The sequence below is a fragment of the Odontesthes bonariensis genome, chromosome 21, assembly GCF_027942865.1.
Source record: "Odontesthes bonariensis isolate fOdoBon6 chromosome 21, fOdoBon6.hap1, whole genome shotgun sequence".
NCBI classification, from domain to species: Eukaryota; Metazoa; Chordata; class Actinopteri; order Atheriniformes; family Atherinopsidae; genus Odontesthes; species Odontesthes bonariensis.
The window spans coordinates 29,285,840-29,304,105 of record NC_134526.1 but is presented as its reverse complement, the minus strand read 5'-3'; the positions used below and the strand labels follow the sequence as shown (position 1 = coordinate 29,304,105).

Below are 18,266 nucleotides of genomic sequence, written 5' to 3'. Positions count from 1 at the left end.
TTTGAGACTATAATTGATGCAATACTGTAGAACAACCACTAGATGGTTTAAGAACACCAGGTGTGTTTGTTTGTTTCTCTGTTGTGGGATATGCTCTGGAAATGCAATGATATGTAGGACCTTAGAAGGAAGGAATTTAGGATTCAGATATGAATAAGCAGGTTAAATCCTGTACGGCAGAACATCTAATTGTGTCATGTACCACAGCTAGATGATGTACCTGTCTGTTCTCTGCAGACAAATAGGATGGTGGTTATGGAGGGAACACAACAATGCAAGCGTAAAGGAACGTGACACTAACTGCAACCTGCAACCGCGTTAAAGTAGAATATAAAAGTGCAACTGGCATGAACTACATACACACCATCTGTTAGTTCAGCCTGTGTTTGAACGTCCCCGGCTCGTTTGTGTACAGATGGACATCAGTAGGATTGGAGAGAAACCAGACGACCACCAGCATTCAACATGTGTTTCCCCCTCTGTCAGTGATATCAACTCCCACTTGCTGGCACTTCACCAAATCTATCCATATAACTGCAAACCAAGGACACAGTATATTTGTGGATATTTTATGTAGACTGCTGCAAGCAAATAGTTCTGCACATAAATGAGACTCTATTTAGATTGTGTTGAAAATACCCATATAGCTAGAAAACAATTGTATCTGTACCTAAAATGTATGGTTACTGATTAGACTCAATTCAAAGAAAAAAGTGGCCTTTAGTGGCCTGTCGTTAATTGGTGCTAAATAAATATCTTTCTGTTTTATGCTAAGCACCAGAAAGGGACTACAGCACATCTGCAATTGCAATATGCAATCCTGATTGTGTGATGATAATTAAATTGAATCTTAAATGATGCAGCCAATGTTCCAAATTGCTGCACCACCTCATTATGCATGTAGCTTTCCCGACGACGTCTGGTATAAGAAGCTGGTTGATCCAACATCGAAAAAAAAAATAATTTTACCCTAGAAATCTGTAGTATACAATAGTTGATGCGGCGCACGCGTCAACATCAACTGATTTTGTCTTTTTTTTTTTTAAAGATTCCTGTCAAATTTAACACAGGTTAACATGATGGTTAAGTGAGGAGCAACAAAGATAGATGCATGTCATCATTGAGTATCTTTGTAGTGTTTCACAGTCTTTCCTTTTTTTTACACTAGACACCAAACACAAATCCACCTGACCATCAGTTTTACTTACATTTCATCAGCTGCGCTGAAATAATCTCAAATGTATAAAGTAGATCAAGGAAATGTACAGGTCGTTTAAGGCTGAACTAAAAGTGAGTTTTTATCTCCTGATACTACAGTTAACTTAGCACATTTAACTCATTGATGCTCTTTGCTCTTGCATCATTTCGTCAGGGAAGATCTGGTTCTGGAATGATTCTGTTCTGGGACTGCCACAAACCTTACGTACCAGCCTACACCGCAATCAACTTTCAGAGGACCTAATTCAGCTCATTTTCTTTACTTGTAAGCTTCTAACACATGTCGGTATTGCAACAGAGCTCTATGAGCCAGTTGTGAATAATAAATAGGTACATGCATTTAAGGACCTTATCTATGGTTTTTCCTTTTAAATAATGCGCCAACGTGACGTCATCACAGTTTTGACTTAACCTACTAGTATTTCCTACTGCCAAAGAGAATCAGCTTTTACAATCATGACAACTTTTCTAAAGGTAGAAATGATCAGAACAATTCTAAATTCGGTCCAGGACCCAATGCCCAACTAGTTCTGCTTTCATAAGTAAGCTACATAATTCTCATCAACACTTTATTCATGGTCCATTTCTCTGAAAACTGCACTTGCCCGAACAGAAAACTTGGGTTTGTTTGTACCTGAAGAGTGGCTCTGTTTCTATGAGACATTTATCTAACCAATAATCCGGTTCATGGTATCAGATCTAGTCTGGGAATAAACGGCCTCCCCCCTCTCGCTCTGGTGTCCTCGTCCCTTGGAGGCTCGGTGCGGATGCTCACTGTCGGGCTCGGCTGGGGGCGCTGTTCACAGGTGGCCTGGGGGTGGGTGTGCCATGTTCCATCCCGGTAGGTGCAGTAGCATACTGTTCGCTCGTCAGTGTTCACACGCTCGCCTGCTGGGATCACCCTGCTCCCAGCAAAGCAGTTGGGACCTAAATGGGGCAAAGGACAGTGCACTGTAATCCTTCCCTTTTCCAAGTCTTTTCCCTTGTCTGACAGTGTTTCCAGTCATAAAATGGTCTATCCCTCTGAGTAACATTTACAGTGGCACATCCATACACTGTTAAGAGTTAGGCAGGAGTTAGCCATTGCATGGATATGTGTTTGGACCTGATCCCTGGAGTGGATTTTTCCTTTGTTAACTCTATAACTTCTGTAATAAGGAATTAATACAAATATAGTGGGAATCATTGATTCCTTTGCTTATTTCCTAATCTTATGGGAATAATTTAATGTTTCCTCAGGTTTATTTCTTCACCTCTTTTGTTACAAATTAGATAAAGACCAAGGCCACTCTCATGTCTGCATTAGTGATTTCTTACCACTCTCTGGCCAAAGAAAATACTCACACATTATAACATTTTTGTTGGATCATATTTAGCTTCGGTTACACAACATTTTCATTATGGTATCATTTAGATACGCATATGCAATGTCACAGCATTAATTTCCTAAAAAAAGTTGCATTCATTTTTTGCTAAGATATTGCACTGATGATGGGAGAGTCGGACTGCTGTATAAAGTCCAGGTGTTCACTCATTTTATTTATTAGGGAAAGGAGGTCACTTGCGCTCTAGCCGTTTTGGTGCTCACAGTCTAGGACTGTAGTCAGTAGAGAGCAGGCTGGTCCACTTCAGAGAGACTGGGCCAAAGATGACTGGAGCACACAGGATACGTTTTACTGTTATTTTATTGTGACTCAGAGTGACTCTGATGAAGACGCACGGCATCGAAACGTTAGTCATGCTTGCACAATAAAATAACAGTAAAACGTATCCTGTGTGCTCCAGTCATCTTCGGCCCAGTCTCTCTGAAGTGGACCAGCCTGCTCTCTACTCATTTTATTTATTATTTATTTATTTTATTTTAAGCATTTTGGCCAAGCCACATGCTTTGAATGACTTAGTCTCAAATGATTGTGTGGGGAAATAATCTTCTTTCCTGTCCGTTCCTTTCCAAATGGCTGATCCAATGTTTCCAATGCTAAAGAAGTAGCTATGAAAGAAGCACTGAAGCTCCTTTCCTTAAAGTCAAAGTCAAATTTATTTGTATAGCACATTTCATGTACAAAACAATTCAAAGTGCTTTACATAAAATAAAAGTATTGCAGCAGGGAGTTTAAGAAGCATTAAAAATACATAAAAGACTATAAAGAGAAACAAATAAAAATAATTAGCATTTATAGAGTTTGACCGGTTCTTACCAAGCCTTTTTCATATAGGTCCAAAAAAACGCTAACATCAGGCTCTTGAGTGCAATGTAAAAATGTTTAATCAGGATTCTAAGTGCCTTGAGATGACATTTGTTGTATTTGGCGCTATATAAATAAAAATGAATTGAATTGAATTGAATTCAGCTACATCAAATGACTCTGCAGTAGATATACGTTTTTATCACCTTTAATTCGGCTTCAGTAGGAACACAAAAAATTGGCTCAGCTGCCCTTTTCTTTGCAGAAACACGTCTACTGACTGTAACATGTAACACAGGGACGCTCAAACTAATAGAAACAGCTTGCAGAAGAAGACATATGAGATGGATACTTTTTATCAATTTATTAATTCATTTATTTTTTAACCTGTCAACAAGTCGGCGGGAAGCTTATTCTCCATTCCACTGTGTGGACCATGGGTCTGAAATCTGCAGTCCAGTCAGTAGTTACGTCGTAAACCTACTTGAGTGATCTCAGAGAGTTGTGTTTAACAGAGCCCGCAGGGTACGTTGTAATGCCATCCCATTACATTAAAAACACCCATCCATCCATTTTCCATACCCACTTAATCCTATTTGGGCTTGTAAGGTGCAAGGGCTGGAGTTTATCCCAGCTACCATCAAGCCAGAGGCGGGGTACACCCTGGACAGGTTGCCAGTCGATTGCAGAATTATTAAAAAATTATTTTGGTTTAATTTGAACAATTGATAAAAGCAGTTTTTTTTTTCCTTCAGGGATAGAGAAATTGATCATAACTTTGCTTTAGGCTCAAAATGTATCCCTGAAAAATATGCAAAGTGCACCTTTAACCTAATTTCAAAATGAAAAGAGGACTTTCCTCTTCTTTTGACGTGGCACTACAAAAGAAGATAATCTTCTTGTTTGAAATTATAACTATGATCCAATTTCCCTTTTTGTCAGATAAAAGGTGCCTCTTGTGTACTGTTAAGGCAGAAGAGAGAAAAGTGAGAGAAAATGTATCATCCTTGTGAAAATAAAATTGAAATCGATGAAAATTTGATGAATTGATAAAATCGATTTATTCCCCATCCCCTCTCATAAGACATTCCCTTGTGATTAATGTTCATCTTAAACTGAATTGTTTCATATTGAAATGGATACAAGTCACTACTTCTAGAAAAGTTGGGAAGTTTCATAAATGCAACAAAACTTTAAATCTTAAAAAAAAAATTTATAGAATAGAATAGAAAATACTTTATTAATCTAAATTAAAATAAAAAAACAGCTTTTTAAACAGCTTTTATAACCTTTGTTAAACAAACTCAAGTCCATTCATTTTCAGTGTATTCTCTAAATATATTCACTGTTTTTAGAAAATGTAAACAAATCTAGAATTTGATACCAGTTACAAACAGAAAAATTGGGAGGGAAAAAGAAAGGTTTATGTAACATATATAACTAACCTCATTCTAAACGGATGACAGGTGAGGGTGTCAGGATTGGGTATAAAAGGAGCTACACCAAAAGCTTTGTCTCTCCAAACTAAAATTAGTCATGGCTCACCACTTTGTGCCAAACTCAATTAAACTCAGTTAAAAATTATTTCCTAATGCAAGATTTAAAAAAACTTTATTTTTGTCAAACTTGACAATGGATAATACTGTGAAAGATTCAGGCACTCTGGGGATATCTTAGTGCGTGAAGGCCAATAAAAGGAAACCACTGGTGCCATGATTACATGTGGCCTTCGAGCACTCACTGCATGAGAAACATGCCACTGTAATCAAGATAGCCACATGGGCTCAGGAGTACCTTGTTAAACCATTTTTACTCAATGTGGTTTGGTGCTACATCCAGACATGTAACCTGAAACTGTACTACACAAGTAGGAAGCCACTCAGAAGAGAAATGCTGTCATGTTATCTGAACACAAGCTCATCTTAGATTGACAGAAAAACAGTGGATGTGTGTTCTTCTAGTCAGATGAGTCCACGTTTCAGCTGCATTTGGGGGGGGGGGGGGTCTGGTTCTAAGTGCCAAACATGAAAAAAAAGGACTTGTTTGTTAGAATCTGAGATGTTCCTGGGTTATTTGGGTGTTTGTGAAGATACTATTGATGCAGAGGCGTAATTTGGATTTTTGGAAAGACAAGCTAGATGGTGATGTTTATTTCAGAGGCCCGTTGCTATTACAGCAGGACAGTGTTTGACCTCATTCTGAACAACTTCCAATCGTGTGGCTTTATAGACAGAGTGTGCTTGACTTGGTCTGCCTGCAGTCCAAATCTGTCTCCTCTTCAAAATATATGTAGCATCATGAAGAGGAGAATCAGACAACAACAACACTCTCCTGAGCAGCTGAAATCTCATTTTCAGATTGTAAAACTGCAACACTAAGGACACTATCCTTAGTTCCCAAGAGATTAAAAAGTGTGATTAAAAGGATGGCTGATGAAATGCATGGGTAAACATGCCTCTATTCCAACTTTTCTGAGTGTGTTGCTGCATCAAATTGTAAATTTGTTCATGATTTTTAAATATAATGAATTTGGTCAGTGAACACATTGATAGTAATTTCCACAGTTCCCTTTTCTGATGAAAATTGTGCCTATAAAAAAGATGTTAAAATGAATAAACAAATATATCTTAGTTGCATATAAGAAATCTAAACAAGTGTTCTGGAAAAAGGGGTCTGTGCATGAAGAAACATGGAGGAAGTATGAAATGTATCCTTTACATATTAATGTTATTTTGAGAAAAGTAGTGCAGTCAACACATGTAAGCAACCTGGCTTTGATATAATTTGAATCCCTCATTCACAGATGGGAGTTCCTCTATTTGGCAGCTATCTGTGAAACAATTACCAACACCAGTCAGTGGGAGCACAGGAAGTACAGTTCATCTGATGCCAGATCCAACCGTGTGCACTAAAACACAGATGACGTGAGGGAATTTGGAAACAACAAGGAAAAAAAACAATGACGCAACAAACCTAACCATCTGTCCTACTGTCTGTCCAGCAGAGGAGTGGCAAATAGATGGTGCATCTTAAATACAACTGCCAGAAAACAGCACAAGCCAGGCAGCTTTGAACCTGATAGAATATTTGTTTTCCTCATAAGAGTTCAAAAAGGTTTTTTTTTCTTAAAATTGTTGAGCTTCTTTTGTTTGTTAAAAAGACAGAAACCCATCCGAGCAACATTAGTAATTTCCCTTTTTGCTATTTCTGTCCAACACGCACACAGACACACCAATCCCACTAATGTTTGAGAGGGACTTAAAGACAATGAAAGCACGCATGACGTAATAGGGAAGGCTCTGTAAGCTGCAGGCTGTGTAAGGTGATGTAACCAGAGCTGCAGGGTTGACGCGCATACTGCCATAATGTCGGCTTTACTATCATAGATGGGGCACGAGCTTAAATGTGTTCATGTGTATTCAGTTAAGAATAATCAGTGAAATTAAATGAGACTGAAAATGTGTTTACTCTCCTGTAGCAGTACAGTGGCGAGGGGTTAAATTAGTATCACTTCATGAAAAAAGTATCAAATAATAGTTTGAGATTGAGGAACACATTCAGACAGCCACATTTTGACCTGGGTAATCTGGCATATACTGGATGTGCATATGATAGACAACAAGCTGTTACATTAGATAGCTATGACGCAACAAACCAGTGCAATTAGCCACTACTTCAAGAGAATTCAGTAATGTTAGCTGTGTCGCCTGTGAACCTCATAGAAGAACATTGCTGTTTATTACAGAACCGAGCAACTGTATCAGTTTGAGCTGGAGTCAGACCCTGAACAAGAAGGGCAGAGTTTCAACCATGAATGCTCTAATGGGACATCTGTGAAGGGTTCGTTTACACTGTCATGCTCACTGTCACTGACACACATTTATCCTGTGTGTTTAGGTATGTTACCTGTCATCAAAACCTGTTTTTTTTTCCCATCGATATAGATTGTTACGCTATTGAACCGATAGGGAAATTGTTTAGCAGTGTAGCTGTAAGTTAGCAACAAATGCTGGTAAGCAATGCCTTCTCATCAACAGTTATGGACCAAGCCAGAGATGTACACAGCGTAAGTCAAGGGTACAAATGTGTACCAATAATTACTGTGTTAAACATTTTATACGTATTAACGTCATTACATAATTGTACCAGGAGACCTACATCTTTATTGGTAACATGCCAATAACGCGTTCTATGTAGCAAACCAGAGTGAGGAGAGGACCACTGTCTCAGAGGTCGACGCTTAGTAGAGGACGCGGAGTGAACTTGAGGAGTGACATAACTTTACACTGAAACTCTGAATGGCTCGTTGAGTGAGATATTTACAAATCTCGGGGGCCTAAAACAAAGAACCAGGGTTATGTGCTCTAAGTCACCAAAAAAATGTTTTTTATCCATAATCTGTCTCTATTAAACAAAGAAATAGATCACTTTAAGTCTGCTCTACAAAAAATGTACAATATTGAAACACTCATTTACAGATGTATTCAGACCAGCTCTCACAAGTTTTCACCTCCATCTTCAACTTCTCCCTGTCACATGCCGTGGTCCCATCCTGCCTTAAATCATCCACAATCACCCCTGTTCCAAAAAAACAACCCGCCATAGACAGCCTCAAGGACTACTGCCCAGTAGCCCTCACACCTGTTATCACAAAGTGCTTTGAGAGGCTGGTCCAACATCACATCAGGGGGAACAACTTGGAGGGCAAGCTGCTGGAGACCTTCTACAGATCCTGCATCGAAAGCCTCCTGATATACTGCATCTCAGTGTGGTATGCTAGCTGCACTGAAGCAGACAGGAAGAGGCTGCAGAGAGAGGTCAACACTGCACAGAGGATCATCTGCCGCCCTCTCCCCTCCCTGGACTCCATCTACAACTCCCGCTGCTCAAACAGAGCTAGAAACATAGCTCAGGACAGTTTGCATCCATCATCTGTTCAACCTACTGCCCTCTGGGAGGCGCTACAAGTGCATCAGAACCAGGACAAACAGACTAAAAAACAGCTTTTATCCCAAAGCCATTACCCTGCTGAACGTAAACTCGCACTAACTGCCAACAGATATATTTATGTATTTAACTCGTTATGCATTTGCACTTTACATACTTAGCTCAGGCAATAATCGGTGAATGCTAGAGAATGGCACCATTTGTTGATTGATTATTGTTTAATGTCTGTTTGTTAAGTGATCTGCACTTTAAAGGCTAAGCTTTTAATTGTGTTGTGCTGCTGTACAATGACAATAAAATCTGAATCTGAATCAGAGCTTGCCAGAAGTCCATTTGGCAGTATTTGCAGATTTGAGTGATTTCAGAACTGATTCCCCACAAGCCTTTCCCAGCTAGATGGGAAACGTCTTTGAACTGCCATCCACAGGCCTCTATATGTGTTTCATTACAAGTGAATGTGGGCTTTAGCTGGGAGCCTAATGCTCTTCTTTCACCAAAAGTAATGTGTTTTTCAGGCACAAATGCTAAAACAAGCCATTTAAGTCCTTTCCCGTTGCCAGTAGTAGATGGAGTACTCCGATGTTCTAGGGGCTACAATATATTCAGAAAGTCCAGAAACTATCACTATGTCTCAGTGGACAAGCCTGTAATTGCTAAAACATGACTTGATGGCATTACACTGCTAAAATTCTGATAACCCCAACTTTTTCGAGATGATAAGACTAGTTTATTGTTTTTGATTTGATCAAGACCGTCAGCTGTCTTCCTGTCAGACAAGACAATGCTGATAGGAGCTGAAGCTGATAAAATGCATGACTATTGCAGAGGCATTTCACATAAGACTGATTGCCGATTAAAGACTTGCACTGAAAAGACTGATGTTAGTGGGTGTCACAGGGGTTTTTCTGCCTTTAAAAAGGTTTAATAGACTGTTTAGATGTGGTGATACCATGTATCCCGGTTGATCCAATCACAAGACGACAGCACTGGATACAGGCGTGAATCCACTCAAGATGGATTGAGAACGCATTTAGATCTGATCGCTCAGGCCACATTCAGAGGTGGTCCTGGGCACTTCAATTCAATTCAGTTTTATTTATATAGCGCCAAATACAACAAATGTCATCTCAAGGCACTATAAATATTATAGTTCAATTCAAGCCAATTGGAATTCATTTCATTGTAATCATAATTATTTTCAAAATAATCCAATTCATTCATATAGAGCCAATTCAAAAACAATTTCCTAGCTAAGGAAACCAACAGATTGCACCGAAACTTGTCTTCAGTCCAATCTCCCGTCCTGAGCGTGCCTGAGGCGACTGTGGAAAGGAACGACTTCCTTTTAACAGGAAGAAACCTCTGGCAGAACCAGACTCAGGAAGGGTGGCCATCCGCCTCGACCAGCTGGGGTTTGAGAAGACAGAAAAGAGGGGGGAAAAACCACTGTAACACCATTCAAAGGATATCTGTTGGAAAAGGGAAACCCGAGTTAATGACCACAATAATGTCACTTATACATAAAATCATTTGAGAAATTAAACAGGGGAAAAAGAGAGTAAAGTGAGGAAAGGTGTGACAGATGAGGTCCCCCAGCAGTCTAGGCCTATAGCAGCTTAACTATGGGATGTTTCAGGATCACCTGAGCCATCCCTAACTATAAGCTTTATCAAAAAGGAAAGTTTTAAGCCTAGTCTTAAAAGTGGAAAGGGTGTCTGCTTCCCGGACATTTACTGGCAGCTTATTCCACAAGAGAGGGGCCTGATAACTGAAGGCTCTGCCTCCCATTCTACTTTTAGAAACTCTAGGAACCTCAAGTAAACCTGCAGTTTGGGAACGAAGTGCTCTGTTAGGAAAATATCTTATAATGAGATCTTTAAGATATGATGGAGCTCGGTCATTAAGAGCTTTATATGTGAGGAGAAGAATCTTAAATTCTATTCTGAATTTAACAGGGAGCCAATGAAGAGAAGCTAAAACTGGAGAAATATGATCTCTCCTGTTAGTTCTCATCAGAACTCTGGCTGCAGCATTTTGGATCAGCTGAAGGCTTTTCAGAGAATATGTGGGACAGCCCAATAATAAAGAATTACAGTAGTCCAATCTTGAAGTAACAAATGCATGGACTAGTTTTTCTGCATCACTCTGAGACAAGATGTTCCTGATTTTAACAATATTACGAAGATGAAAGAAGGCAGTCCTAGAAACCTGTTTTATATGCGAGTCAAATGATAAGTTCTGGTCAAAAATAACTCCAAAGTTCCTCACTGTAGTACGAGATGCCAAGGAAATACCATCTAGAGTAACTATATAGCTAGACAATTTCTCCCTAGAGCACTCAGGTCCAAAGATAACAACTTCAGTTTTGTCTGAATTTAGAAGCAAACAGTTCTGAGTCATCCAGGTTTTTATGTCTTTAAGACATGCTTGTAGTCTGACCAACCTATTGGGTTCATCTGGTTTTATAGATAAGTACAACTGAGTACCATCAGCATAGCAATGGAAATTTATTCCATGCTGTCTAATAATGTTACCTAATGGAAGCATGTATAAAGTGAAAAGAATTGGTCCAAGCACAGAACCCTGAGGAACTCCATGACTTACTCTGGTGTGTGAGGAAGATTCTTCATTTACAAGAACAAACTGAAATCTATCAGATAAATATGACCCAAACCAACCAGTTCCTTTAATCCCAATAACATGTTCAAGTCTCTTTTGTAAGATACTGTGATCGACCGTATCAAATGCAGCACTGAGATCCAACAGGACAAGCACAGACACAAGTTCGCTATCAGAGGCTAAGAGGAGATCATTGGTAACTTTCAGCAGTGCAGTTTCTGTGCTATGATGCACTCTGAATCCTGACTGAAACTCTTCAAACAGATTATATCTGTGTATTTAGACGGCTTCTTGTATTTAGACGGCTTCTGTCCAGTTGATCTCTCTGAGCTAACAACACCAATAGTCTCTTCTAAACCATCAACTTATGTTTTAGACCCAATCCCAACCAGACTGTTCAAGGAGGTTTTCCCATTAATTGACACTTCCATATTGGATTTGATCAATCTGTCTTTGTTGACAGGATATGTACCTCAGACTTTTAAGGTTGTTGTAATTAAACCTTTACTTAAAAAACCTACTCTTGATTCAGAAGTGTTGGCTCATTATAGACCTATATCCAATCTCCCTTTTATGTCTAAAGTTCTTGAAAAAATAGTTGCAGCTCAGCTTTGTGATCACTTACACAGAAATAATCTGTTTGAAGAGTTTCAGTCAGGATTCAGAGTGCATCATAGCACAGAAACTGCACTGCTGAAAGTTACCAATGATCTCCTCTTAGCCTCTGATAGCGGACTTGTGTCTGTGCTTGTCCTGTTGGATCTCAGTGCTGCATTTGATACGGTCGATCACAGTATCTTATTACACAGACTTGAACATGTTATTGGGATTAAAGGAACTGCATTAGGCTGGTTTAAGTCATATTTATCTGATAGATTTCAGTTTGTTCTTGTAAATGAAGAATCTTCCTCACACACCAGAGTAAGTCATGGAGTTCCCCAGGGTTCTGTGCTTGGACCGATTCTTTTCACTTTATACATGCTTCCATTAGGTAACATTATTAGACAGCATGGCATTAATTTCCATTGCTATGCTGATGATACTCAGCTGTACTTATCTATAAAACCAGATGAACCCAATAGGTTGGTCAGACTACAAGCATGTCTTAAAGACATAAAGACCTGGATGACTCAGAACTGTCTGCTTCTAAATTCAGACAAAACTGAAGTCGTTATCTTTGGACCTGAGCGTTTCAGGGAGAAATTGTCTAGCTATATAGTTACTCTAGATGGTATTTCCTTGGCTTCTAGTTCTACAGTGAGGAACCTTGGAGTTATTTTTGACCAGAACTTATCATTTGACTCGCATATAAAACAGGTTTCTAGGACTGCCTTCTTTCACCTTCGTAATATTGTTAAAATCAGGAACATCTTGTCTCAGAGTGATGCAGAAAAACTAATTCATGCATTTGTTACTTCAAGATTGGACTACTGTAATTCTTTATTATTGGGCTGTCCCACATATTCTCTGAAAAGCCTTCAGTTGATCCAAAATGCTGCAGCCAGAGTTTTGATGAGAACTAACAGGAGAGATCATATTTCTCCAGTTTTAGCTTCTCTTCATTGGCTCCCTGTTAAATTCAGAATAGAATTTAAGATTCTTCTCCTTACATATAAAGCTCTTAATGACCGAGCTCCATCATATCTTAAAGATCTCATTGTAAGATATTTTCCTAACAGAGCACTTCGTTCCCAAACTGCAGGTTTACTTGAGGTTCCCAGAGTTTCTAAAAGTAGAATGGGAGGCAGAGCCTTCAGTTATCAGGCCCCTCTATTGTGGAATAAGCTGCCAGTAAATGTCCGGGAAGCAGACACCCTTTCCACTTTTAAGACCAGGCTTAAAACTTTCCTTTTTTATAAAGCTTATAGTTAGGTCTGTTGAATCTGATAGTGTATCTGCTAGTGTGTCTTGTTCTGCCTCCACCTCTGGCACCCTCTATACTTTCATTACCCCCTACCCGAACCAGGGTTTGAATCCCATTCCCGCTTATCTTACCTCTTTTATTTCTCCCCCTACCCGAACCAGGGTTTGCATCCCCACCCCGCTGTGACTGGTGTGCAGTTGGTGAGAGGCTGAGGTAGCTTGTGGCTGTAAAAAGATGGTTGTTGTGGTGTGAGGAGCAGATCTATATAGGGAGTATAGGGAATTACTCACTGAGTCTGGTCCTTTATTTTATTATTTATTTTTTCGTTAGCACAAGTTTCTTGTGTTTACCTTGAATAGGGATGGCTCAGGTAATCCTGAAACATCCCATAGTTAAGCTGCTATAGGCCTAGACTGCTGGGGGACCTCATCTGTCACACCTTTCCTCACTTTACTCTCTTTATGTATATGTGATATTATTGTGGTCATTAACTCGTGTTTCCCTGTTCCAACAGATATCCTTTGAATGGTGTTACAGTGCCGCCGCCGCTGCGGCCCTCCCCCCCTTTCTGTCTTCTCAAACCCCAGCTGGTCGAGGCGGATGGCCACCCTTCCTGAGTCTGGTTCTGCCAGAGGTTTCTTCCTGTTAAAAGGGAGTCGTTTCTCTCCACAGTCGCCTCAGGCACGCTCAGGCCGGGAGATTGGACCGAAAAACAAAAAGTTTTCAGTGCAATCTGTTGGTTTTCTTAGCTAGGAAATTGTTTTTGAATTGGCTCTATATGAACGAATTGGATTATTTTATGAATTATGATTATTATTAATTAATTGAATTCCAATTGGCTTGAATTGGACTTACTATCTAAGTGCCTTGAGATGACATTTGTTGTATTTGGCGCTATATAAATAAAAATGAATTGAATTGAATTAAATGATCACAAAGCTGAGGTGCAACTATTTTTTCAAGAACTTTAGACATAAAAGGGAGATTGGATATAGGTCTATAATGAGCTAACACTTCTGAGTCAAGAGTAGGTTTTTTAAAGTAATACTATGTAACTTCTCAAAAAGCCCATTAAGGAGCTCCCCCTACAGGCTTGGAGGTAATGTACGGTTACGGTCTCTTGCTTTGTCGGCCTCTCTCTTTCTCTGCCTTGCTTTATCAGTCAACGTCTTCTTCTGTTTCTTCGGTGCCTCTGCCATGATGATCGTACTGACAATGTTGCGCTAGCTTAGCCTTATACCTGGGAGCGTGAGAGGGGTCTATTTGTTTTTGCGGTAGGTGTGCCAGAAAGTAAGTCGAAGTACTTCCGCTCAGCTCCCGGGCCGGTCCAACAAAGTTACATAGCGCAGTTATTCCAACTCAGACCCCCGAAGGGCATAGGAGACAGGCCAATCGTAATATTAAAACACATTCTAGCCGCACAATTTTTTTCAAGCTGTTATTTTAAGGTAGAAATGTTACATAGTATTGCTTTAAGTAAAGGTTTAATTACAGCAACCTTAAAAGGCTGAGGTACATATCCTGTCAATAAAGACAGATTGATCAAATCCAATATGGAAGTGTCAATTAATGGGAAAACCTCCTTGAACAGTCTGGTTGGGATTGGGTCTAAAATACAAGTTGATGGTTTAGAAGAGACTATTGCTGTTGTTAGCTCAGAGAGATCAACTGGACAGAAGTCATCTAAATACAAATCAGGTTCTAAAGATACTTCTAAAGCTGCTGTACTTGATGATACATCACTGATAATAGTGGGAAGGACTCCATCAATCTTCTCTGTGATAGAAACAATTTTATTGATAAAGAAGCTCATGAAATCATCACTGCTGAGAGTTAAAGGAATACTGGCTCAACAGAGCTCGGACTCTTTGTCAGCCTGGCTACAGTGCAGAAAAGAAACCTGGGATTGTTCTTATTCTCTCCTATCAATGATGAATAATAAGCAGTTCTAGCTTTACGAAGGGCTTTCTTATATGTTATTAAACTATCTTTCCAGACTAATTGAGACTCTTCTAAATTAGAGGAACGCCACTGTCTCTCCAGCTTTCTTGCAGTCTGCTTTAAAGCATGCAGCTGTGAATTATACCAAGGAGTCAACCTCTTCTGACTGATTACCTTCCTTTTCAGAGGGGCAACATTGTCCAGTGCTGTACGCATTGAAACTATAGTGCTTGTCAACAAGAAAGTCAAGTGTTGCTGGAGTAAAATTTAGGTAGCCGTCGTCTGTCATATCTGCACATGGCTGTGAAGAAAAGGATGATGGAATTAATTCTTTAAATCTGGTTACAGCATCCTCTGATAGACACCTTCTATATGTAAATTTCTTCTCAGAAGCTGTATAGTCAAGTAATGTACACTCAAAGGTTATCAAAAAATGGTCAGATAAGACAGGGTTATGAGGGAACACTGTTAACTGTTCACTCTCAATGCCATAAGTCAGAACAAGATCAAGAGTGTGATTAAGGCAGTGAGTAGGTCTGTGAACACTCTGAGAAAATCCAATTGAGTCTAATATAGAATTAAAGTTAATATTTAGGCTGTCATTTTCAACATCTACATGAATATTAAAGTCACCCACTACAATGACTTTATCTGTACTCAGCACTAACTGGGATAAAAACTCTGAGAATTCAGACAGAAACTCAGAACACACTTGAAGCCACATAACAATAATAGTATGAAGGCAAATCCATCCTGGGATGTGCTCCAGGTGTGCAAAACGTTTTGTACCAATACTTTGATTAATGTTTTAGAGACTGTCCACCTCCCTAAAATGGGCCCATGTGGCGTTTGGTCATGCAAGCAGATCTAACAAAACATTATGTTGAAAGAATATTTGACCTCTAGCTGACATGAGAGCAGCTAGCCCTAACCAGGAATGTATTCTAACTCAACCCAAGTAATGTTATTTTCTAAAGTTAAATCAGAGTGTCAATTTTTGGTTTCAGTGTGTTATGGTGGTGTTTTGTGTGATTCGATCCCCTTGTATCAAAGTGCAAGACAGTGAACACCACAGTGCAGAGTGCATGAGAAACTGTATGAGTGTCTGTATGAATGGGTGAATACAAACAAACAAAGATAAAGCACTTTGAACCTAGTCAAGTTTAAAAAGGCGAAATATGAGTATGGAACATATGTAGACTATTGGCGTTTACATGGAACTGAGACATTCCCCAAAAGGTGTTTATGAGGGTGACGGTGGAATTGTCAAAATATATATTTCAGCCCCAATCATGATAGTTTTTTTTTTTCCAGACCTTAAACCTAACCAGGAAGTGATTTAGTGTTTTAGTGAAGTGTCATTGTGTTATTGATTAGCTGATCCACCATCCCTCCTTTCTCTTGATAAGGTCTTTGTGGCTTCTTAAACAAAAGACTTGAGAATGATGTGAAAATGCTCACGTTTTTCCCTTCTGCTTCCTGTAGGGGCGATACTTTAAAGGTGCCATTGTGAACTGTATTTAGGCGTTTGAACATATGACTTATATGACCGTTTCATTTGGAGGACTTGCTACGGTTTCATTGCTGGGGTCAGTTTTATTATTTTTAATTAAATTCAGAGTGTAGTAAGCAATAGAGGTGTGAATATGAGTGAATATAATACAAATACTGAGCTCAATAGAATTCTGTTTTCTAGCTTTAATTCAATCTAATTCATTTGTTTAATCATTTCATTTTGGGGGATTTAACTGTTTAGTCAACTTTATCTTTGTAGCATACATTGTTTGTCAAACAGAAAAAAATGCATGTAATACACACTAAAAGAGGTGCTTGGTAAAGGCTTGTGAAGCTGAAAGCACTTTGACCATGACTTCGTCTTACCAGTCTTACAGATGGGACAGCAGTGGTTGGGTTCGTAGGTGGGGTTCACACAGTGTGGGGCCGGGCAGTCTGAAATGCTGCAGTACACCTCTCTGTTGGCCTCGCAGCGACATCGCTCACACCGCGACAGCTGAAACATAAGTCATTTGGACATCACTAGTTTCAAGCTTTAACATGTGGGCACTTCAACATTCAATATTGTCTTATTATTTAGACCAAAGTGAAGATGGCCAGAAGGCTCAAGTAAACTGGCATGTTTCAGAGGAAGGTGAGTAGATATCTCAAGCAGCAAACATGGCTGCTCTGTTTCTGATGTTTTTGGATCATCACTGCGATGAAACATAGTCAATGCTTTTGTGCAGGTTTAAGCTTTAAAATACAAGAAATTTATCTTAATTCATCCTTCCATCCATTTTCTATACCTGCTTATTCAGGGTCGCAACGGGGCTGGAGCCTATGACAGCTGCCATTGAATGAGAGGCAGGGTACATCCTGGACAGTTACCAGTCCATCACTGGGCCACACAGAAACAAACATCCATGCACACTCCTAGGTGAATTTAGAATTATCTTCATTTAAGATTTTATTAAGTTTTTCTTTCATTCACATCATTAAAATACCTTAAGTAAAATACCAAAACCTAAGTGACACATACAAATGAAATAGTGTAGCTTTGTACTGGATTCAGTGGGCATCCAAATGCAACACGGAGAGAAAGTAGGAAGACTTCTAGTAAATCTTACAAAGAATTTGTGCAAATATAGCATGATGTTAGAGAACACAGGATCAGAAATAAGTTTTCATAGCTATTTGAAATGTAGCAATGATCCTATGTCACGCTGACAAAAAAAAACCGATTCTTTAAAAAAAACTATTAAATTGTGACAGAAGGTCAGTGGAGCTCATTAAAAAACACATATAGAGGCAACTGGGGAAAAAATCCTTCACAACCACATTTGGATGCTTTAAAAGACATTTATCCTGTGCGTAAATCTCAAATGGCGCACGCTTGTAACGCAGGTGCCACATTAAATACAGTTGGAGCTGTATGAACTTGTGAACAGGACAAGGTGCAAGCTGATGGAGGGAGGAGGGATGTAAACGTTTGCATCTTTCTCACCCTGAACTCTTCCAGGAGTCTGTACGTTTTGCCCCCGTAGACACAGACTCTTGCCATAGCCTCACACACCGGGCAGCATGCCTTATACCTGATTCGCGTGCACTGAGGGTGGATGCGGGCACACTTGGGTCGAATGCACACTGGCCCATCCACGGTGCACGTGCACGGACACGCTGTACGGCTTGGGTAGTAAACCTCTCCGATGCCGTATACGAAGCCATGGTCGTCGATGCACCACTTCCCACGGTAGTCCCCAAACTCGTAGTCCAAATCGGTTTTGGTGGAGTACTCCGCCGCCACCACGAGCTCCGCGACGCGCCCCGGCTGCTGTGGTGGAGGCAACAGCAGGGTATAGAGCGCGATGGAGAGCAAGCTGAGCATGGTTAACAGTTATTCCAAACTAACAGTGTGAGTCTGCTACGGAGTGCGCTCTGGTGAGCGTCTCCTCCCACTGCCAGGAGAGCTGGTGACGCCCAAACTGTACATGCGC

The 18,266-nt window shown here is 39.8% G+C and overlaps 1 protein-coding gene across 1 annotated transcript; it reads right to left on the bottom strand.

The window, feature by feature from the left end:
* Positions 1–1,193: 1,193 nt before the first annotated feature.
* LOC142371377 (von Willebrand factor C domain-containing protein 2-like) lies at positions 1,194–18,160 on the bottom strand. The gene is made up of 3 exons (XM_075454030.1): positions 17,777–18,160; positions 16,657–16,786; positions 1,194–2,145 (listed from the first exon to the last, which is right to left on the bottom strand). The coding sequence occupies exons 1-3, from the start codon at positions 18,155–18,157 to the stop codon at positions 1,904–1,906; spliced, it is 753 nt and encodes a 250-aa protein (XP_075310145.1). The 5' UTR covers positions 18,158–18,160; the 3' UTR covers positions 1,194–1,903.
* Positions 18,161–18,266: the final 106 nt, after the last annotated feature.

Excerpts from the sequence above, each read along its gene's own strand:
- LOC142371377 (XM_075454030.1), bottom strand. The coding sequence starts at position 18,157 with ATGCTCAGCTTGCTCTCCATCGCGCTCTATACCCTGCTGTTGCCTCCA. Across the intron at positions 16,787-17,776 it reads GACTCCTGGAAGAGTTCAGG|CTGTCGCGGTGTGAGCGATG; the intron begins GTGAGAAAGATG and ends CTTATGTTTCAG. Across the intron at positions 2,146-16,656 it reads CTGTCCCATCTGTAAGACTG|GTCCCAACTGCTTTGCTGGG; the intron begins GTAAGACGAAGT and ends TGCCCCATTTAG.